At 34.3% G+C, this 25095-nt stretch overlaps 1 protein-coding gene across 1 annotated transcript in view; it reads left to right on the top strand.

Annotated features, from left to right (window-relative positions):
• Positions 1–25095, top strand: part of LOC121429834 (beta-arrestin-1-like) — a 51302-nt gene that overhangs the window by 16383 nt on the left and 9824 nt on the right. The window contains exons 3-6 of the mRNA XM_041627074.1: positions 13943–13973; positions 20547–20607; positions 21808–22049; positions 24372–24474. Coding sequence (XP_041483008.1) covers positions 13943–13973; positions 20547–20607; positions 21808–22049; positions 24372–24474 — 437 coding nt within the window. The remainder of the gene's footprint in view (positions 1–13942; positions 13974–20546; positions 20608–21807; positions 22050–24371; positions 24475–25095) is intronic.

Below are 25095 nucleotides of genomic sequence, written 5' to 3'. Positions count from 1 at the left end.
AGAATAAAAGAAGAAAAACAATAAGAGCAAGAAAAAGTAAAAGAAGAGTCGTGTGTTCTATTGGTTAGAGCATTTTGACTCATTAAGGTTTTAAATTGGTATCCCTGGTCTTCAAATGCCTCCAATTTGACTTAAAAACATGAATGAAAGTTACAAAAGTGTGTTTGTTCCTGAAATCCTAGTACGGATAGCTTCCTCTTACTACGAAGGTCTTCATACAACCAAGTAGCGCATAAAAATTTAAATTTTATGCTTATTTCGAGAGGTTTTGTTCATCATGTGCTGTTTTTTTTTCGTGCTTGTCATCCTTATCCTCAAACGACGTCCCCCATCTTGATAACTCAGCAGAAATACATTCTGGTCCGTTGCTAGGTTTCTGTTTTCTTCTCTAAATTAGATGCCAAATAATTCATTCCTTATTATGGAACGTCATCAATGCAGAGCTTGTGGGTTTTAACCTTTATATAAAAAAGAAAGCCCTTGAACGCGGCGTTTTGAATAGCCGAATCGCGTCAGCTGGTCTTCAAATAAAATACTCCAATCTCGCCCTTGACCGGAATAATATGAAGGTATTATTGGCGCGCAATCTCTCTTCGCATAAGAGAATTTGCTTCCATTTTAGGAATAGCTTTATGTGTATTGCTGATTGAGCATTTTCCCAAATGCAATAGCAAAATACATACTTGCATTTAGACAGGTGAAGGCGCCGGCAATAGTACATTATTGACATGAAATGCAGAGGCCTTTATTGAGTGTTATAGCTTGTTGCCCGTTGGCCATTCATTTCAAAGAATTGTATTTCATAACAACTTTATATAATGACTGTGCGGGAGATATGTTTATTTCATTTCCTAGAATGATTTGAAATATTGCCTTCGTTCGAGACATTTAGGCTTATAGTTACCCTGGAAACATTTTTTACATAGGTGCTGATGTATATGTGAAAACCAAACAAAAGATAATTACATGGTTTTCCGTACAGGATAAATTAAATGGGGAAAAAAGGGAGAAAAGGGGGTTTCGCTATACAGAAAACGAAGGTGATTTGGGTTAAATTCATGGTATGTAGCATACATACCAGATTTCCAGGGATGCTGCCTATAGTGCACAATCCACGCACCAGCCCCCCCCCCCTTGGCAAATCACCCCCGCTTTCCAAGGCCATATTATTTTATTCGGTGCATACCCATCCAATTCGAATATACATTCATAATGAGGTTTATAATATTGCAACCCCTCCCCCTTATTCCATACCTGCTAATCTTTGTAGCAGTATATTCCTTTTCCATTTTCAAGCACTAGTTTCCGGACTTACTATTCGAAAAAAAAAACCAGAAAGTAATGTTGGCGATACATGACATTTTATTTATCGACACAAAGTCTATAAAAAATATAATCGGAAACAATTTTGTACTAATACACCTTCGAAATTAACATAATATCTGTTTAATTGCATTGTTCCATGCATGAGTAAAAAGTGATGGGTCTTGTATGATAAATCCATCATTACTTTCCTATCTGAGCGACTTACCTTAGCTTTCCTTTCCTCAGTACTTTTAAGCCCAGGGAGAATTACAGTTAAGAAAAGGTAAATTGAGTTTCATTTGATTTAAAACAGAGGATTGGGCCCCTTTATTGACGTTGTCATGGGTATTTCTTCCGCGTGGCTTTTGCGGTAAGAACTCGAAACACACGGCAGAGAGGCTTTTACGACAGAAAAATCAATTTCGAAGCCCAGGCAAGCGGTCAATGATCGAATGTACCGTAAATAACACAGAGGAAGGCAATCGGATTGTATAACGATGCTACGGGGGGTAAAGACATCCGTGTGCAATGGCGGCGTATCCGGATAAGTACAGTCACACCTGTTTAACCGAATCCAGACTTGACATAAACTCACGTTCTTACCTTTGATGACAGACTAACCGGTCGTATCGGAGTGGGTTCCGTTGGTGTGGACATAGTGTAGGATGGTTATTTTGTCCTTTTCCTATTTTGTTTATTTCCGTTGACTTGTGTTTTTTTCAGCTGTTTTACATTTTGTTCCGTCTAGACTTGAGTTAATCTGCATTTCATTTCAGTACTGCCCTTGCAGTTTGAACATTATGAAGTTATTTGAGTTTAATGATATTCGGTTGTCATTCATTCTACTCTGAATGCCTTTCCTCTGATTCTCTTTTGTCATCTTCATTCCTTCTCTATTCTCTCTTCAGGTGTTCCACTCATTCCATCCCTCACCTGACTCCTTAGTTTCTACTTCCATTGTTACATAATCGCTAGACATCTTTGTCATCTTCATCTCAGTCTTTATTGGTTTATCTAATGAATTGGGTTCTTACATTTTAGTTCAACCCTTCCATTCATTCTATTTTGATTGGTTGACTCTACTTGATTTGAATATTTGTAAATTATTATGTAATTCTGAGTTTAGCTGAGGCATAGTCGCCCAGAGATTAAATCAGTTCACTACCAGACTTCTTCGGTTTCTGTTCGATTCATTTTGCGTCTCATATAGTTTCACTTATTTCCCATTTGGTTTGATGATCGATTGATTTGAACTGCTGATTAGAATTCTCATTTCTACACACCTATAATACAAACTTATAATTTGTCTCAACTTTACAACTGGTGGGAGCCAAACCGAACATGTTTTAATTTTTCAACCTTACAACAGCATCCGACAGTTTCACCGGTGTAACCGACTCCATACCAAAGCTAATTGCATTTTTACCCATAATGAGAGAATATCATTCGGTTCGTACTCGGTTTCGTGGGTGTGACCGCGCATACCACAGTCAAACCGGTGGAACCGATCCCCATACCGACAAATGCTAATGCAGTAATATCAATGAGAGCATATCGGTCAGTTCGGACTCGGTTTGGGGGGTTTCACAGTGACATACCACAGTCAGACAAGTGTGACCGAAACCCGATCGATCAAGTATGTTAGGTTATTACCAGTAGGATAACATCAGCCGACTTGAAGTTGGTTTCTTTGGTCAGAATGTAGCATTAGGAATAGCATTCGCTTGTCAGAGGCAAACTGGGAGTTCTCTACTGGAAAGAACACAGAATCCCCACAATGTATGCCACTGTGTGTTCATAGTGTGTGACACAGTGTGAAATCACCTTCACACTGTTAAATTTGAGCATTTCGTCGATAGACGACCATGCGAACACACTGTGAACAGTCCACTGTCGAGGTGTCCACAGTGTGAAAATATCATCACACTGTTGAATTTGAGCATTTTAACAGTACGAATAATATTTTTACAGAGTCCACACTGTGAACACACTGTGATCCCATTGTGTTCTTTCCAGTGTGGTTAACCCGTCTCTTACATTGTATGTGACGGGACACTTTTTCGAAACTATACCTGCATTCAATTTACGGGAGAGCGATAGATAATTAAACAAATATTGATATAACACTAGATACACTACATATCACTATATTTCAAAAATGTAACTTCTTTTAAACCACATGTCAAAGAGTGCAAGTTTTGCCCGCATTGTGACACCACCTTACAGCTCCCAACCTGTTGATACCACATTGTCCAAGTTAACAAAGCGAGCGAGAAAAAATAATTTCTTCTTTTCGTCAGATGGAGTGATTATGCTGTGTCTCCTGTAAACAAATTTGATATTCATTTATGTCCCGTGATGAAACATTGAGTTTGTATTAATTTATGTTCAAAATGAGTTCTAATAGAGGAAATAAACTTTATGGCCCGTATAATAAAAAACAGTTCCTTGTATAGCGCATACCACAATTATGAATAATGTCTCTATGATTTATGTAACAATTGGCTCTCCATACTTTAACCACAACTTTAAACATGAGTTTAAGTTAAACCCGACTTCAGAATACGGGCCTATATATTTATTACATTTTCACATATTACTGCTTTTCTGCTTAGAGAGGATTAAAATACATGTAGTTATGTAAGGGAGAGAGAAGGAGAGAGAGGGGGATGGAATACATTGTTCATAGAATATAAAGCATGTCGGTTGTAACCGTTAGCAACTGCGAGACAAAAAGTTTGGAGGTCATTTGCGAAACTGGGTTTTTGTTGGAATGTTTTTCATTTCCATTTCATTTAATTTTGCGATGTAATTTTGCTTTGCATTACCTTCATAACGTAGAAAGCGTGTCTTAAAAGAGCATTATGCTTTTATACCGCGCTGGAATGATCTTAAACAGTCTTATCAAATAAAAATACACGAATTTAGTAAGTGACGCACTATAAGCGTTGCCTTTCGCTCTATTAAAAAGAGAGCACATTTTTTTTCCATGGGGAAAGGATATTCATGAAACTCTAATAATTCAAAAGGATTCTGCCTCGATTATGTTTGAGCAAAATTGATTCATTTAATTGATTAGCTACTCTCAAAAATGAAATCTATCCCCTTAGCTACAATTAAAAATGTATTGAGTGAACTCTGAATAATCAATCATTGTTCCAGAGTACTCGAGAACATAAAACTCCAACCCTGCTCAAGGTACAGTATATGTTGGGGAAACGGATTTGGAAGTGCCCATTGTGTTGTGTGGCTGTGAACATAATGCGGGGAAAATTTACCATCATCGTGTAAGGGGCATGAACACCATTTATTACAGAGAGTTTTGTTACTGACTTTGCAGAAATCATATTCTTATTCTTTTTTTATGCACATTACATTATGGTAGTTATAAACAAAGCAAATCGTATCAAATAAATGAAATATGATTTCAGCTTTTTGACATATTATTTCAAAATAAATCATTGAATAAAATTAAATGATGAAGAACCATTTGCTAGATTGGCATTCTACTATTTTAGAGATATAGTTCATAATAATCAATAGATCTGTTTACCAGGGGTTTTCTTTGTGGAGCGTTGTGGCCCAGTGGATAAGTCTTCTGACTTTGAAACAGAGGGTCGTGGGTTCACATCCCAGCCATGGCGTAATATCCTTCAGCAAGAAATTTATCCACATTGTGCTGCACTCGACCCAAGTGAGGTGAATGGATACCCGGCAGGATTAATTCCTTGAATGCATGAGCGCCGAGAGGCAGCTCGAGCTAAAGCCGGGGTAATAATAATAATAACAACGCGCCTCGGAATAGAATATTTCTAGATAGATGGCGCTATATAAATGCATATTATTATTATTTATAGGGACAGTGGCAAGGGAGTGTAAACATGATGACGTCATATTCTCCCAATTTAATTATAGGTTTAATGCTTTTAAGAAAATATTAAACACGCACACAGAAATATATATAAACAATTTTTATAATCATCATCATCGATGCAAACTCAGTTTTCATGAATATGTTAACTTGAAAAAGAAATAATTTGAAAGCCTTTGACTTTACCCCCCCCAAAAAAAAAAAAAATGTTTGTTGAATCTTAGCATTAAGAGAAAGCCTGTAGGTAAATGAATATTTTGCATATAATACAAAATAATTTTAGTTACTTTCATTTTTAAATTTATCTCCACCATCATGATCATAGTCATGGTGATGATGATGATCATCATTATCATTACCAGAATCATCATAACCATATCATCGTCATCTTCATCATCATCATCATCGTGATCAAAATCATCTTCACAAAAAAATCAGCATCAAAATCATCATCATATTCAATCCCATCTTAAACATCATAATTTACTTGCTAACAAAATTTGTTACTTTATAACATGATACATCCTAATAAGTAGCGTTTTGAATTTCCGTTTCATTTTGAATCGATGAGTCTTTCCACTGCCTCGCATCGTCGGGTTTTTTTTTAACTCGATTATCAGAAGCACTTCGCTCGAAATAAAAATTGATTACACTCGTTTGTGACCATGGAAACAAGTTCGTTATTTTTCATCCACCACCGTGGCTGCAGTGGCCTGACACTCCTTTTTCTCCCTCATCTTTTGTAGAACTCCACGTCTGTGTATTTATGTCTCTCTCTCTTTCTCTCTCCCTCTCTCTCTTCTATATGTCTCCCATCTATCTCTCTCTCTCCCTATCTCCCTCTCTTTCTATTTTTCTCTATTTTTCTCTATCATCTATATATATCCCATCTCTAACTATCTCTTTCTCTTCCTCTCTCCCTCTGTCTCTCTATTTTTCTCTATCGTCTATATGTCTCTCATCTCTTTCTCTATCCCTTTCTCTTCCTCTCCCCCTCTCTCTGTTTTTTTCTCTATCGTCTATAAAATGTCTCCCATCTCACTTTCCCTATCTCTCGCTCTACGTCTACTCCTCTAAAACACACATTCGTGTATTATTTTATACATTTAACAATTAAAGTGGTTTTTTTTTATTCCAAATAGAAAAAAAATTGTTTAAAATTCCAAACAGAAAAAAAATGCAAACTCATCACAACGTATAAATATTCCATTTATTATTCTAACATTCCATTTATTATTCTAACATTATTCCCACATTCATATTTTCTTTTGTTATTAATTCCAAATCTTATTAGGTTTCCTTTTTTACTGCTTATACATCTTTTCCCAATACAATGTACTTCATTTTAAAGTTTATATTTACCTGGCCAATTTAAATGTATATCTAAATACCAATTTACTACAACTTCTTTAAGTTGTCCTGTAATTACGTTTCAATCACACTATATTGGATTGTTCTTATACATCAATTTCAATATGCTTTTTCTATATGAATTATTGTTTGTATTAAAATAATAATAATTTATATACATATTTTTATTCTTGGGTGTTTACATACAAGTCCAGGTCGGGGAGGGTAGCCTGCGGGCTACAGTAATTTATTTAACTTTTTCCTTTTCCAGGCAACTTGGACTTGTTCTGTAAACATCCCTTTTCACTTTGTAATTGTATATTCTCCTGTAAATTGATTGTAAACTTTTTTTGTTGAAATGCCGAATAAAATAATAATAATAATAATTTATGGCCCACCTCCTAACAAATTATTGTCACCATAATATGATACAAAGAAAGCATTGAAAACATGAATCGGCAGAAATGAGACTTTTGATGAAATCAGTTTGTAATTTGAAAAGATAAATACAACAAAACATAATCATGGAAGATAATAGCGCTTTATAAATAAAACGGTTATCAGTGAATGTAGGAAATGAATGAGTGTGTGATATAAAGCTAGGAGAGGAATAAAAACGGAATAGGGACATGTACAGCAGTCTATGTTGATTCTCTGCATTTAACTTCTTTTAAAGTATTTTTATTATTAAAAAGGCTTCCAAATTATTTTGAATCTACATGTATATAAATCAACTTCTCTGGTACTTCTTTGCTATTGGTAAGGCTTGGTTAACCACTCCGCAATTTCTTTATTTCTTCATTATTTCTTCTTTCATTAATTTATGTATCTATTTGTTTGTTGATTTAGTAAGCTACCTTAGTTATATGTTTCTTTTAATCTTTCTTCCTTCGTTCATTCATTCCTTTTATTCACTCGTTCCTTTCTTCTTCTTTCACTATTCTTTCTTTCTCTCTCTCTTTCTTTCTTTCTTTCTTTCTTTCTTTCTTCCTTTCTTGCTTATTTTTTCTTTCTTTATTTATTTCTTGCTTAATCTTTCTTTCTATCCTGGTGGATAGAACACAGTATGACCATAGTGTGTTCACATTGTGGACTTCGTGAAAATATTATTCACACTGTTAAAATGCTCAAATTCAACAGTGTGATGATATTATCACACTGTGGACACCTCGACAGTGTGACTGTTCACAGTGTGTTCGCATGGTCGTCTATGTGAATTGTGATTCACACTTTTGAAATGCTTAAAATTATCTACATGGAGGTAATTTCACATTGTGTCCTAGTCCCACACTGTGAACACACTGTGTCACATACTGTGTGACAATGTTTACTTTCCAGCATTATACCTAGCTTTATTTATTTATTGATGTTATTCTGCAACCCCCCCCCCCTGTTCTAACGGTAAATTGCCAATTCGTCTACTTCCAACTCGTCCACTCACAACATGGTCTACTTTCCTTTAGTCTAATGCCATTCCGTCCATCAACATTTTGTCTAACAACTATTTATTCCATTAACCATTCGGTCCAATTATCACTACGTCTAATCACTATTTCGTCTATTACCATTTTGTCTCATAACCAGTTGGTCTAATATCCATTTCATTTTCATTATTTTTGCACAATTTAACACTTAGTCCAATTAGACCAAATGGTAAATGGACTAAATGGCTATTGGACCAACGGGTTATTAGACGGAATAGCATTAAACAAGTGAAAGTAGACTATGTGGTGAGTGGACGAACTGGTGGAAGACCGAATGGTACTAGACGAGTTTGCAATTGGACGAATTGGCATTAGACGTATTGGAAATAAAACGTTCTAACATTTTACTCCATGTTTCCATTATTTCATGCGTGTCGCCTCGTGACCCAGCGATATCCAAGAAGCGTCGTATCTCCAAACACCATCTCTTGGCGCTTCGTAAGGTTCAATAAAACAATAGACCCCACCACCGGTATACTTTTAAAGTATACCGGTGGTGGGGTGTATTTTTTTCCTTTCGTGACATATTGATCGCTTTTCCGATAGCTGAAGAATTATTCATCGTTGGCAAATAAAATTTCGTCGTAACCTGGGTTCCTTGTTATAACTGTTCTTGCATGAAATTATAGCGGGAACGTAAAGGTTTTATGCCCCCCCCCTCCACCTCTCTCCCTCTATCTCTCTCACTCTGTTTATCTCTCTCACTCATATCTATTTGACTCTTACCATCCATCACTGTAAGCAACGTATCCTCATTGAAAGAAAATCTGTCTGACTTTGTCAAAGAAAAAGAAGAAGAAGCATAACAACAAGAAGAAGAATGAGAGAAAAAGGGAAGAAGAAGTAGAACAAGAATAAGCATAACAACAGGAAGAATGAGAGAAAAGGAAAAAGAAGGAGAAGAAGGAGAAGAAGAAGAAGAAGAAGAAGTAGAAGAAGAAGAAGCATAACAACAAGAGAAGAAAACGAGAGGAAAGGGGAAGAAGAAGAAGGAGAAGAAGAAGAAAGAGAGGTAGATGAAGAAGAAGGAGATCAGATGGTGATTATGACGAAGAAAGAAGGAGAAGAAGAAGATGATGAAAAGTGAAGAATATGAAGAAAGAATAATAAAATAAGGATAGATACAACAAGAAGAAGAATAGAAGAGGAATAAGAAGAAAAATACACAACAAGCAAGTGCATAATGGAAACACATTTTCTTAAAATACCTCGGTGGAAATGAGTTTTCCACGAAATGTTTTTGATTTTGCACTCATGCAGGAAATTCCCAGAGGTTTTTATTTGGTGATTTTAATGTCATTTTGGTATTTGATGTACTCCCAGGTATTTCTTGATGTGAAATGTTACGGGGTGAAAGGGTAACCTTACCTACGCCCACACTTTTCTTTCCTTTCATGACATTTAATTCCATATTTATCCACAATAACTGCAAAATAAACATTTCCACATCTTAAGATCATGAAAAATCGATTCAACTTACAGTGAAATATAAAATTCAACTAATATGTCAAAGCCACATGGAACAAAACAATATTTTAGACAAACTTTTTTTCAGTTAGGCTCTTATAACAGTAGCCTACATAAGGGGGGTGGGGGCGCTTGGAAAAGGGGGGAAAAGGCAAAGCATATGTTAACTATTTTCTGAATATTATGTCAAAATCTAACATAAAATTTATTTCATAATATTTTTTTTTAAGAATTGCTCGCAACCTTACTTTATGATTTTTTTCCCGGTACGCCATATCTGGTCCCCTAATTTGTTTTGGCCCATTACGCCACTGTGCTATAGTAAAAAAAAATACATTCGGGTAAGTAACTTAAGGTTCATTTAATTTTATATAGTTTTCTGCTTGAATGGAATATGAAATGATGGCGATTCTTTTGTTATATAGCGATAAGATTGATCAAATTTTTAGAAAATTATAAACTGATTGGAGTTAGCAATTCGCCGCGATTTATGACAGTGAATGTCCATAGTACAATATACATATTATGTCTGTTTATTAACAAATGATCACATAATTTGGGCATGTATCATATGTAAATATAAATATTCATATTTCAATCTACTGAAATTTTCTAGTACACCTTCATAGAATTTTTTTTAATACCATTCCCATTTCGTGTAAAGCTCTCAACTTATTTCATGTCACAGACCATTGCCTTGAATGTGTGTTTGATTTATGATGATTTTCTAATGCTTTGCCATACGTTTCAATTCTTTATTATTTAATTTGTTTGTTACACATAAATTTAATTACTTTTTCTCAATACGTTATATGGTAGCTTAAATTCAGTTGATATCTAAGAAGTGGTGTCCTTGAATAAACTTTGGGTATGAAACCTGATTGGTTTTTCATCATTATTTGTTATATACTTTGCTGTTTGTTTGTTTTTGTTAAGCCCGCACATCACCATGACAAATGTCATGTACAACAATTCATTTTAGACTCTCAAATTCAACCAATTGACCTACCATCTTTGTTTCTAATTTGATAAATGACTAACTGATTTGACTCAATATGCTTTCTTTCTTAAAGTATTAATTCGATAACTCTCTTCATATTACGATGAAGGTTAATTATATAGAAGTATTGTAATTACCTGTTTAAATTTATTGCTACTTTGTGTTGTTCCATGTAGGCACCAGCCAATGCAGAGAACATCACGACAGAATTTTCAATTCTTTTAGGTGATCCCCAGGCATTGGCTGGTGCTCAATTTTACATTTCTTTTGTAATATTTCTACTGCTGTCATGCTATCTTGCCTGGAAATGAAATAGATAAATAAATAAATAATTGAATAAATAGATAGATTACTAAATAAATGATTAATTAAATAAATAAATGAATAAATAAATAAATAAACAAACCACACCACCGCAACTGCGCGCTCATCTCCTGCACATGCATGGGTTGCCTGTACTCTATCAATGGCCGAGTAGCTCTTCATAATAGGATTACCATATGCGCTCAAGTAGGCCGTCAGACAATATTAAGAATGTCCAGTTTTCAGGTCTCAATAATCAGTTTCATGAATTCCTAATAGGTCATCTCGCGCTAAGGGAGAGGAATAGAGAAAGGGAGAGGAATATAATGAAAAAATAAATATCCTTACAATGCCCCGATGCTATAGGTCGAAATAACAATTTTATCAAAAGATCGACTCGCGCTTAAATTAGCGCTTTTTAGATCGTTTTATCAATTTTGTTCAGCTTGCGCTCGCTCATTCTTGATATTCATTATAAAAGAAATGTATTTAGAAATTAATGCCCAGATTCTCGGTCTAAATCTCAAAAACACACGCCCACATGTTAATTGAGATATGCAAATTGTTCTTATTATCCAGTTTCATATCAGAATATCAAAAATTTTCTTCTAGCGGTTTGCGCTTGCATTATCAATGTAGGAAGATACCCAATTACTCATCCTTTTCATGATTTACAAAACATGAAGAGAGTGTCCCGTTTTGAGGTCATTTTCCGCTCGCGCTTCTCGCTCGCATCAATTGTTTAATTACATATCTACTCTGCTCATGATTACAAAAAAGTGCTTAAAATGTCAATTTTTAGGTCATAATGTCAAAATTGTTCAGTTAGCGCTTCGCGCTCATATTGTTTGATCGTTGAAATATGTGTCGTTTTTCATGGTAACTACAAACAGTCCTTAACAGGTTCCTTTTCAATCAGGCAGAACGTATATTTCAAATTGCTGCTCGCGATTCGCGCTCGCAGTAATCATTTTGTTGCATGCACATCTGTTCACGATCACAAACGTTGCTCAGAATATTCAATTTTCAGGACAAGATACATGAAATTTTCAACAACAAAAATCGCGCTATTTAAATTAGGGCTTGTGTGAGATTACTCTTTATTTATTTTTGTAAGTATAGAACTAAGGAGTGAAGAATATCAATTTCTAGCGGCCGATCGGGGGAAAAAATGGGTTAAAAATTCCCCCCCCCTATTGGTGAAAGCTGGATCCGCCCCTGAAATCCCCAATTTAAGGAAAATACGTAATGAACGCATAATCATTATTTATGGCTGAAAATCTCAATATTTTGATACCATATTTATGTGGTATGTCTTCACGCTTGGATAATCAGCAGGTATTCTTTGAAAACAAATTTTGATTTGCACCAAAGTAAGGCATGACTACATTGGATGAATCCAGATGCCAATGATGTCACAATCCTACATGAGTTAGTAAACATATTTGCACATCTCTTTTCAATAAAAATTAATTTGAGAAATTGATCATAAACAGTACTTTTTAAACTATTAAAACGTAAATTATTGAACAGGTGTTTAAAATAGATTTTAATGCAATCCAAAATTTACATCACTGCAAAGAATACTTACTAATTATCCAAGCTTGAAGACATATCACATAAATTTGGTAATCATAGGAGAATATATTCTTTCAGACCATATAAAATAATTATGTGTTCGTGACATACTTGGTCCTTAATTTGGGGATTTTTGAGGTGTCAATTTTTTTTTGTTTTACTAACACGGTATATGTGTAATATTTATCACCCCATCTCGTGACGTCATCGCTAAATTTGGTTGTGATCTTAATCTAAGATTAAATCTTATGTGGAGTATCTTATGTTGAGCATTTTTAGATAACCACCTAGACATGAGGCGCCAGTATTGTATTATAACTTCGGAGATCTGAATAGTTGAATTTTGAAACTCGTATCAATTCAATGCTCCAGATTTATCAGTTCAAATAAATATTGATGCAGTCGTTTAATTTAATTATAGTTACACTTTAAAATCATTGTGTTCACATAAAGCTCTTGTGATATGTATGTGTGTTTGTGTGTCACAAGGGTGCAGTATTCTAAACACTCTTTCCTAAATGAACGATGAATGTCATGTTTGACAATCTTTATATATGTGTGTAATCTTCATCACTGCATCTCATGACGTCATCGCTAAATTTGGTTATGGAATTAAATTAAGATTAAATCTTGTGCGGAGTATTATTAGAACATCACTAAGGCATAGGGCACCAAAAATAGTATGGAAACCTCAGAATGGTTGATTTTTAACAATTTTCTTTCATTTCATTTATTGAATGATAGTGATAAAATCATTCACATTAATTATACATGTAGTTGCCGAGGTTTACCCCTATCTTTACATTCTTGCGTAATTCAACTCACACAGGGAATAGATTATCCGTATTGGTCTGAGGTTATTTATTCCACGGGGGTGCCAGGGTTTTTTTTAATAAAAAGGGCAATATCTCCTCAGGTTGAAGTCCTTTAATTTTAATATGGGTATTAAAGAATTCACAAGCAAGACCTCTTTTAATATTGTTACTTTCTTTTTATCTATATTTTTATTCTTTTTTTTATTTTTCCCTCCTGAATAAAATACCCCCGCCGACTGTAGTGTGAATATCCCTGGCGGATCCTTCATTAAGGTGATCGAACGACTGGTGATTATTTCTTAGGAACTACATCCACACTAATGGAAATTTGGTGCACACAAGTTACCTTAAGAAAGGATACCAGTCTTTCGTAAAGTCGCTCGTAACTTACGAACAATTCTATGAAACAGCCACCTAGTTTATATTTTTTTTTTTCAAATACAACAAAATATTGACTCTCCATTTTTCTTTCAATAAAACAAACTGTAAACTTACCACCTACAAATTCCTCAGCAAAACTAGGAAATACTGGACATTATTTTGGCATTAAATAACAACTTGTAAACCTGCCACTTTCAAAATTCCTCAGCAAAACTAGGAAATGTTGGACATTTGGCATAAAGTGATAGTGGATGACCATTAACAGGCTGAAGACAACGAGCATGGTCGGCAATGTAATTTTTTTTTAAATAAATCGTGCATTATTTTATTGACGGAAAATCATTAATATTTATGATAATGTCATTCTCTTTTATATTATTTTCCACAGAGTATTCAAGAAATCGAGTGCTAATGGAAAAGTGAGTATGGTTTTTATTTTTATTAATGTAATTGTTTGGTCCTCTCAAACCTTCATAAGAATATTTTTTAGCCTAGACCACAACTTAATCGACAAGGACCAATGGGTCATTTCATGGAGAGGTTTGACACTTATTTTCACCGACTAATTGATCTTAGTCATGAAGATGCAAGTATTTGCGGTAGCCACTTCAGTTAGGAAACTGCTCTACCAGCGGGCCCTGCATAACATAATATGTTATTATTACCCTTCTCAAATCCTCTCCTTCTCCAATCGAATTTGAATGCTGAGCACGTATTGCAAAAAGACAGAAGTTTCAATTTTTATAAGTCTATTATTACTCGGTCAGGGATCGAACCCACGACTTCCCGTTTATGAGGCGGCCATTTTAACACTGAGCCACCATGCTCGTGGGGGAAATAAATGAAATTCGAGCATTTTTCATATAATTTTTTTAAGTTTCCTTATTGCAAAAGCCAATGATAGTTTCGTTTATATAAAGGGAAGCGCAACCTGAAGAAAAGCCTATTGTAAATATTCCAGACAAAAATTATAAATCAATATTCGTGAAGGCTTGAGGATAATCCATCAAAGATTAAGAAAATTATTAGATATTTATTTTTTACTTGTGACGTCATGAACGCGCAGCTGCCCAATAATCAAGTTGTGGAATATATATTGCAATGCATAAAATTTCATTTTTAATAGCTCATATGACAGCGGGTCTAATCAACTTGTTGATATACTGAATGTACAATAAAAACTGTTTTCATTTTTTACCACACAATATATAAGGAAGCTGCTCGCATAATGACAGCACAAATTAAAAAAATCGAATTCTAATAACTTTTTACATATTTAATGCATTTTCATCAAACCTTCACCAGTATTTTTTTTATAATTTTCTCTGCAATCTTTACAAAAGACTTTTTCAGGGTGAACTTCCCCTTTTAAGAAATTCTGCCGAGCGTGGTGTCTTGTTTGCCCGATCAGTAGATGACTGCGATAAACCACAGAGATTGCATAATTTGATATTCAGTGATACACACCTCATGGCGGTGCGTTGCCGACCAGAGGAGATAATGATCAGTGACTCGTGGTTTGAAAACGTGAATGTACATCGGGGCGGGGTGATGTCGAAGGGGGCGTGTACATTCCTGAACGGTTGGGGAAGGGAGGGGAGGGGTGTTTTTTCCATGACAATATCTTTAGGCAATGTACGTTATTATATGAATTGATGATGGTCGGATCGTGATATAATTTAGATTAGTATCTTAAAAAATCAAAAGAAGTTCAAAAAGAAAGGAGTATTTTTTTAATAATATGGACTACGGATTCATACTCACTGTCCATGACAATTTCTTTAGTCATCGGCCATTATTATAGCAGTATGTGATAAAGAATTATCAAACGGGATAAACCAAAACACAGTGGGGGAAAAAGTGGTGAATGAAAAAGGGCTTTTGATAAAATTAGGGAGGTGGGAATGGATCATAAACTCTTCTCCATGACTATTTTTTTTTAGTCGAATACCATCATTTTACGAATTAATTATGGTCTGATCGTAAAGAATTTCACAGGAATAATCGATTCACAAAAAAAAATTAAAGAGACAAATTCAACAGGGATCAAAAGCAACAAATAGGGCCTTTTGTCATTTTTTCACATACAAAAGATGGGAAACTTGAGGTGAAAAAAGCACAAAAGATGAATTCCCCCACCATTGGCACGAGAAACTCGTGTTATTATATTGGCCTATAATCTACAATACAACGAATGGATGATAATCTTTAAAAATCTGTTTCACTTTTTTTGAAAAACAAGCTGCAGAAAAAGAAGTAAAGGAGGAAAAACTGATTTATATTAATGTTTGATGGATATTTGTGATGAATATCAAATAAATATATTTAATCTTGATTTTTTTTAAAAATCATTCTGACTAGATAAGGTTCAACGCACTGTCATTTCAGAATCCACAGCATATTTTAAATAAGGAGTTTAATTACAGAATATCATTTCCAACAATATATCTTTGGCTCGCGAATCAATTCATAACTTGGATCTGAAGTCTGAACGGTTGTGTAACTGCGCTGAGTGGATTTTGATGCATCAATAACCCCGTCAATTACGCTGCCAAATAATACATTAATTCATCCGCAGTCCCACGTATTAACCAAAAGCGGTACTTAATTCTCTTCAGAGGAAAACATGACAAAAATGAGATGGTAAATATGATAAAATACACCGTTTTCGATTCATTTTCCTCGATCTCCATACAGCATGTATGATTATTGAAACGTCTCATGTGAAATACAGCGAGCAATAATGGCTTTCTCTGCGTTGGTGAATATTTTGCAGTATCTAGATAATATTTTTGTCAAATTCAAAAACATATATATCGCTGCTGATGTATACGGTTGGAATTAAATCGAAATGAAATGAATGTTTTAAGCTTGTTTCAAGGTTGAGTTGATGAACATGTATATGCAACCCTCATTGAAAGCATTTTTTAAAAATAATCATTCGAGGATATATATTACGCGTGTTCAGATGAATCAATTAAAATGAATAAATCATTGTAAATATAACAGGGTTTTTTTTTGCTCTCGGGCCTTGAATAAGTTGTGGGGAGCAGCAATTCCTATCACAAAAAACAGACCGGTTGTTATTTTACCTTAATCTTAATGGACTTCAGTCTAGACTGAATGCTGATTAATTATTCGAAATGCAATCAGAACAAAATGAACAAAAATTATGTAATAAATGTTTTCCTTGGAGAGATCCAATTTTTGAAGAAAAAGGAAAAAATGAACTTTTGATATTGTGGATACAAAATATTGATGAAGATTGTGAAGAAAAAAATGTGATAATTAGACATCAGTACAGAAATGATAATAATAATAATAACCAATTTTTATAAAGCGCTTTTCCCAGAATGGCCCAAAGCGCGTTACAGCATATTATTACCCCGGTCATTGGATTCATTTCAATCAAGCACGAAAAGTGCACAATTTCCACTCCCCGGGGAGCATTCCTTGCATTCATCGCAGCCACATTATGGCACTGGCAAACCCAAACATACAATATCTTTCGCATCCTACCGGGTACCCATTTAGCACCTGGGTCGAGAGTGGCAAAGTGTGGATTAACGCCTTGCCAAAGGACGCTAGACCGCGGTGGGATTCGAACACACGACCCTCTGTTTACAAGGCGAGAGTCAGAACCACTACACCACGGCTCTTCCACTTTTCAAATGAAAATGAATATTTGAAAATATGGAATTATGCAATCAATAAAACCTGTGACAGAGTACATTCTTTTAAGACATTATCTAACAAAAAAAAACTACCAAAAAATATATAAAACTTGACAATTGACACTCTTAAGGATGTGGATACAAAATAAGATTTGGAGAACATAAAATGTAATGGCGCGACATTAATAATAAACAAGAACAGAACAGACATGAGTATATGAAATATGTGACAGGTTTTCTGGTTGTCTCTTCAAAATAAACGGAAATGAAATGACATCTTTTGCCCTCTACTACCATAGCAACGCCATGGTGTTGGACTGTATAAGGAACATACCGATGTTTATATATGTTCTGCGAGCCCAATCATTTAGAAGTATGATTGTGTGTATAGGATATGTGACAGTTTTTCCGATATTGTCTTTTCACCATACTTAAAATATAGTAATAACTTGTGTTTTCCACCTTGTTATGTTGCCATGGTAATGAAAACTACTAAGGAATATAGTAATATTATGTTCTGTTGGCCAAATTGTTTAGAGGTAAACTTGAGTGTATAAAATGTGTGACAGATCCTTCTCAACACGCTCATTCAAAACGTAAAACATAGTAATAGTTCGTGTGTTTTCCCGCTTTTTATATTGCCATGGCAACACCATGGGGATGGAAACCACTAATGAACATTCAACAAACAATGGTCAAATCATCCATGTGAAATAAAGCTATGTTTAGGATTAAAGGAGAGTGTGTAATTACGATGAAATGCTATTTGAAAGTGTGGCGAGAATCACCTAATTATGATGAATAGAGAAAATGAGGCAAAGCTCCTCGGTAGGATTGATGGTGGAATAGAAATAGTACACTTGTACAACTTGGCGCTATATTATCATTAAACAATATGGCATCTTTAAGTATCTCCAAAACATGCCGTTGCTGTGGTAATAGCGTTTTTTAATGTAAATAGAATGTTTACACGCTCTCAATAACAAGCCATTTTTATCTCTCCCTCCCTGTTAATAATGCTAGTGTTCAAGTAGTGATAGAAGTAGAAATGGATTATTATCATTAACAAAAGTAGTAGTAGCATTAGAAGTATTAGTAGTACTAGAAATCATCTTCGTCGTCGTAGAATCAGTGGTGGTAATAGTAGTAGTAGTAGTAGTAGTAGTAGTAGTAGTAGTAGTAGCAGTATATTTCAATTCAATTCAAAGTCTTACTAATTCGCATAAAAATGCACATACAAATATTAAAAAAATATGTTTTCCAATTTACAAACAAACATATTCAATATATAAAAAATACACTTTAAAACATTTATTTAAAGAAAACAATCCCAAGTGGTGATGGCAGTAGTAGTAGTAGTAGTAGTGGTGGTAGAAGAAGAAAAAGAAGAAGTAGTAGAAGTAGAATTAGTAGAAGCATCAGCAGCGGCAGTAGTAGTAGTAGTAGTAGTAGTAGAAGTAGTAGTAGTAGTAGTAGTAGTAGTAGTAGTAGTAGTAGTAGTAGTAGTAGTAGTAGTAGTAGTAGTAGTAGTAGTAGTAGTAGTAGTAGTAGTAGTAGTAGTAGGCAGTAAACTCTGAAAGTAAACAGGCCAAATTTCATATGATGTATATAGACAGTAAGGTTTAGTCTTTAAGACTCGATGCTATTATGCATTTTGGACTGAGAAACCAAAATACCATAAGATTGGTATATAACTGGAGGAGATACTCATTACGTAACTGATCTAATTGGTGCGATCTATGGTGACACTGTGTGTCATTCATTCATTTAATGAATCAATTAGCGCCTCACTGATGAACATCGACAGCTGATAACATCAGCGTTCGAAAATGAGAGAATAACAAACTTCTACTGTATACAGTATAATGTTGATTCTGTTCATTTCTTTTTCACCTCCATATTTTTTTGTGAGTATGCATCCATTAATTTTATGTTGTACATTTTTTAACAAAGCAAACATTTTTTCCCTCGATATCCTCTTAAGAATTGTAATCACTTGGAGAGCAGAAATATCATGTTGTGTTATTCGTTTGAAAGCAATGGACATGTCACTGTGAAAAGGCGCTATACAGTGCGTCCCAGAATAAACGAAACCGAGATTTAGCGATCATTTATCATAACTTAATCATAAATAGAATAGACAAATGACCTACCAATTTAAAGCTTAGAATCTCCTCTTTCATCTGATATTACTTAGGTTATTTCTTATTCACGCATGAGTGAGCAAAAACAATTTGAAGAAAGGATACCAAAAACTCATTTGGCGGGGGTATCTGGGTTTCAAAAAGAAAACCACATTTCTGAAAAGTTCAATATCTGCTCTTTAATTTGGTACCTCAATTACAGAAAATGGTCAAGAAATAAAAAAGTTCTGGTCATTTGAAATAAGGCTTGTATTTCCATAATTTCACGAGATAAACGTGTTTTCACCGGTTTCCCAAAGAAGCTTTCGGATGGTGAACAAAAGATTTAATGCATGGCTGATCGTCAACAAAACGGAGTGTCGAGTGAGTTTGAAAGCCAGCCTGGAGAACCTCTTCATTCAAAATTATTGAAATTCAAGCCTTATTTCAAATGACCAGAACTTTGTTATTTCTTGACCATTTTCTGTAATTTAGGTATCAAATTAAAGAGGAGATACTGAACTTTTCAAAAATGTGGTTTTCTTTTTGAAACCCAGATACCCCCCGCCAAATGAGTTTTTGATATCCTTTCTTCAAATTGTAATTTGAGTACCAGCAGATGAAAGAGGAGATTCTAAGCTTTAAATTGGTAGGTCATTTGTCTATTTCATTTATGATTAAGTAATGATAAATGATCGCTAAATCTCGGTTTCGTTTTTTCTGGGACGCACTGTATTATGGCTTAATGTATGTTTTCATATAAATGCCAAAATTTGTGTTCGCAAATTTTCCGTCTGACGTCTATTTTTTCGGGATTATTATTTTTTTTTTGGGGGGGGGGACATTTATTTTGCTGAATACTCCATTCTTGCTTCTCTTTCCCTTTTGCGCTCATTGTCTTTAACCATTCGCATTGTAAAAATGTTCATATTTTCAAATCTAAATTGCACTATATGCTTTCAGTCAATAATATTAAAAATGTGGGGGCGTCGAGGTATAGCGTTGTCTTTATTCCCCTCCATCTCTATCCTCTCTCTTTCTCTCTCCTCTCATTCCCTTCTCCCCCCCCCCTCTCTCTCTCTCTCTCTTCCTTTTAATTTTTGTCTCTCCCTCTCCATAATCAGATCATTCATTTTATGAAAATCTTAGTATAACAGACTTAATAATGCTTATTTTGTTTTTTCCCTGTATTCAGATTACAACGTATCTCGGGAAGCGAGATTATGTGGACCATAAAACACACATCGATCCTATTGGTAACTAGACCACATTTTTATTGTGATTGATTTTGCTTTCATAAATATTTCACACCATACTTTCAATTAATAATATTCATATTTTATGCATGAAAGTCTTAGGTATGTTAGGATCTATACCAGGTAATAGTTCCTGGTGAAATCAACTAAAACTGAGTCCAATGACCTGATTAGGAAACCTTAGTGGAAGATGCTTTTCTTTAAAGGACAAGTCCACCCCAACAAAAACTTGATTTGAATAAAAAGAGAAAAATTCAACAAGCACAACACTGAAAATTGCATCAAAATCGGATGTAAAATAAGAAAGTTATGGCATTTTAAAGTTTCGCTTATTTTCAACAAAATAGTTATATGAACGAGCCAGTTACATCCAAATGAGAGAGTTGATGACATCACTCACTCACTATTTCTTTTGTATTTTATTATATGAAATATGAAATATTTTTATTTTCTCGTCATCGTCATTAAAATGAAGTTTCATTCCTCCCTAAACACGTGGAATTCCATTATTTTAACATTTTGTGCTTCAGGCAAGGAGGTCCTAATTGTCAAATTCGTAGATATTGAAATATTGTATAATTCAAACAGTAAAAAACAAAAGAAATAGTGAGTGAGTGACATCATCGACTCTCTCATTTGGATGTAACTGCTCGTTCATATAACTATCTTGTTGAAAATAAGCGAAACTTTGAAATGTCATAACTTATTTTACATCCGATTTTGATGAAATTTTCAGCATTGTACTTGTCTGATTTTTCTCTATTGATTCAAATCAACATTTTTCTGAGGTGGACTTGACCTTTAAAAAAAGAGCTTTTCCTTAGCACTTCTCAAAACAACTGTTCAATTCAAATTGTTGCTATCTAATCAGTAAACGTTTGTTCAGAGACTTTTTTCTATAATTTAATGCCTTGAATTGCAAATTTTGTGCATATTTACATTCGAATTCCATCTTACATTCCGTATAGTAAAATAAAGGGGAATTAAATATAAAATCGTAATGACGTATAGCAGCATTATAGTCGATTTAGAACGAATTAGGACTTGATCCAAATAAATGTTTATCAGAGTTTTCATACAGTTATGTTGAACCTCCAACATGAAGATTTTATCCTTTGTAATATATTTTCAGTTACTATTCAATGAACAAGTCGTGAGGTGTACGTTGGCCTTAAGTCACGTTTTTTCTTTCCCTTCTAGATGGTGTAGTCTTACTGGATCCTGAGTACCTCAAGGACCGAAAGGTCTTCGCTCGACTGGTTGCCATCTTTCGGTATGGCCGGGAGGAGCTGGACGTCCTAGGTCTAAAATTCCGCAAAGAACTGTTCCTATCTCAGCGACAAATCTACCCACCCTTACCAGAGAATGAACGACCTTTGACCCGGCTACAGACTAGTCTTACCAAGAAACTTGGCGACAAGGCCTATCCATTCTTCTTCGAGGTAATTGCTGTAATAACACATTCTAAATGAAAATAATAATAATAATAGTAAATATAAAGTACTTCCAAAAGAACGACATGATACTAAATTGAAGACAAAAATAAAGAATAGAACATAACATTTTAATAAACTGAACATGTTTCGAGGTGTATCCATCCTAACTGTATAAATACCAATGACTCTGTTTATAATTTTCAGGCTGAGGATGAGGTGCGACACTTCGAAACATGTTCCGTTTATTAAAATGTTATGTTCTATTCTTTATTTTTGTCTTGAATATAGAGTTTTTTTAATAGGAGAAATTATAATTATTGTAAACAAATTTCGACATTACTCCTATGTGTTTAAGAGCGCATGCTCGATCTGTAACGAAAATCATAAGTCAGAAAAAAACATTTGAACCAGTGGGATTCGAAGCTGTCATCTGCTGCTTGCCGACAATGATAATAATGATGTTGATGATATAATGAAACATTATAATAATGAAAATAATAATAATAGTATAATGATGATAAAGATATTGACAATAATGATAACAAGTAATGATAATAATCATAGGAAAAATGGTGACATTAATGATAATAAATTCATGCGGGGGCGTCATGGTCTATATTGGTTATGACTTGCGTCTCTCAAACTGAGGGACGTGGGTTCAATTTCAGGTGAGATGAACGGGTAACCAATAGGAAGAAATTTCTAGAATCCTTGAGCGCCTATATGGGCAGCGCAGCTAAAGTCGGGGTAATAAAAACAGCGCTTTATATCCGCAGGCAAAAAGCGCGTTATGAAGCAGCTGTTATTTTTATTATAGTTATTATTCATAATAATGATTATGATAATGATAAGGATAATGATGACAATAGTAATGATAATGATGATGAAAATAATAATATTCAGTTCTTTTGTAGCATATATCATTTACGTATCAATGCGATTCGAAAGGGACTTGGATATTATTACCTTAGCTTAAGTCCTTATCTACTTCTGATATAACTAGTATTTCCATATCTACTTCTGATATAACTAGTATTTCCATATCTACTTCTGATATAACTAGTATTTCCATATCTACTTCTGATATAACTAGTCTTTCCATATCTACTTCTGATATAACTAGTATTTCCATATCTACTTCTGATATAACTAGTATTTCCATATCTACTTCTGATATAACTAGTATTTCCATATCTACTTCTGATATAACTAGTATTTCCATATCTACTTCTGATATAACTAGTATTTCCATATCTACTTCTGATATAACTAGTATTTCCATATCTACTTCTGATATAACTAGTATTTCCATATCTACTTCTGATATAACTAGTATTTCCATATCTACTTCTGATATAACTAGTATTTCCATATCTACTTCTGATATAACTAGTATTTCCATATCTACTTCTGATATAACTAGTATTTCCATATCTACTTCTGATATAACTAGTATTTCCATATCTACTTCTGATATAACTAGTATTTCCATATCTACTTCTGATATAACTAGTATTTCCATATCTACTTCTGATATAACTAGTATTTCCATATCTACTTCTGATATAACTAGTATTTCCATATCTACTTCTGATATAACTAGTATTTCCATATCTACTTCTGATATAACTAGTATTTCCCTTTCTACTTCGACTCTGATATAACTAGTATTTCCATATCTACTTCTGATATAACGAGTATTTCCATATCTACTTCTGATATAACGAGTATTTCCATATCTACTTCTGATATTACTAGTATTTCCATATCTATTTCTGATATAACTAGCATGTCCATATCTACTTCTGATAGTGATGGTGGTGGTAGTGATTTTTTACCTGATTGCTAAGAAAGCATGAATGCTTGTAAGCAAACAACCAGAGGACCGACGCGTCACGACGGCTTGAGGTCCTCTCCGAAGGACCTGGTACTGAGGATTATTGCCTTACCAAAGGACACTAGCTCACCAATTGGGAATCGAACCCGGGTCACCGGAATATGAATCCCCGCTCTACCGACTGAGCTATCGCGCCGCCTCATAGTATTTCCATAGTATTTTTATATTTACTTCTACTACTTCTGTTGAAAGGGTACCAGGTAAAATATAAAAGCCTATGTATTAAGCCTAGTAACTGAATCTTGAAAATTTCGTTGGAATGCTCCGCAGGGAGTGGAGACAGTGCATACATGGTACGCAGCCATGTCAGGTTTCGATGACTGGGGTGATACATATATATATTTAAATCACTTTGTTATTCCGATGTGTTAAGCCATATAACAGTGAATATTATCATTGAATTACATGGTGTGTTTTTTTTTCTTTTTCAGCTGACAAAGAATTCTCCTTTCTCAGTTTGCCTTCAACCAGCCCAGACTGACATAGACAGAAAACCTTGTGGAGTCGAGTACTCACTCCATACTTTCATTGGCGGTAAGCGTATAATCATAAAAGACTTACACATTTCATCTTAAGTAATACCCTCAGATTATTCGCTAAATCGAACGGCCTATCAAGATCATCGTTGCATGCGCATTTGTCTCAGAATACCGGAAAGGAACCAATCGGAATTGTTCTTTCAAATTAATGACTAATCGCTAACCTTGCTGTTACCGGGATTTGATCAGGTAAAATATGTACTGTAAAATGATAATCAATTTTCATCGCAAATGAATAGACCTAATATGCTCCAAAACTGATGCACAATTGCAGACAGGGCTGGATTTTTTTTAAATTAAAGTATTCTATTTTTGAAGACAAAAATAAAGAAAAGAACATAACATTTTAATAGACGGAACATGTTTCGAGGTCTCGCACCTCATCCTCATCCTCAATTTAGTATCGTGTCGTTCTTTTGAAGTATTCTATTTTTAACGTCATCCCTTTCTTGTTTTTCACTTCTTTTTATTTCTTTTTAATTCATCTATTATCACAGTAACTATTTCCATTCATTTTTATTGTATTTATTTAATTATTCATTCATTCATCATTATCATTATTGGGGGCTCGCAGAGAAGTACATCAGTTTCAAAACTCAGCTCTCCCCTTAATTAT

Source organism: Lytechinus variegatus, chromosome 16 (assembly GCF_018143015.1).
Source record: "Lytechinus variegatus isolate NC3 chromosome 16, Lvar_3.0, whole genome shotgun sequence".
NCBI classification, from domain to species: Eukaryota; Metazoa; Echinodermata; class Echinoidea; order Temnopleuroida; family Toxopneustidae; genus Lytechinus; species Lytechinus variegatus.
This window is presented reverse-complemented; position numbering and strand designations above follow the sequence as displayed.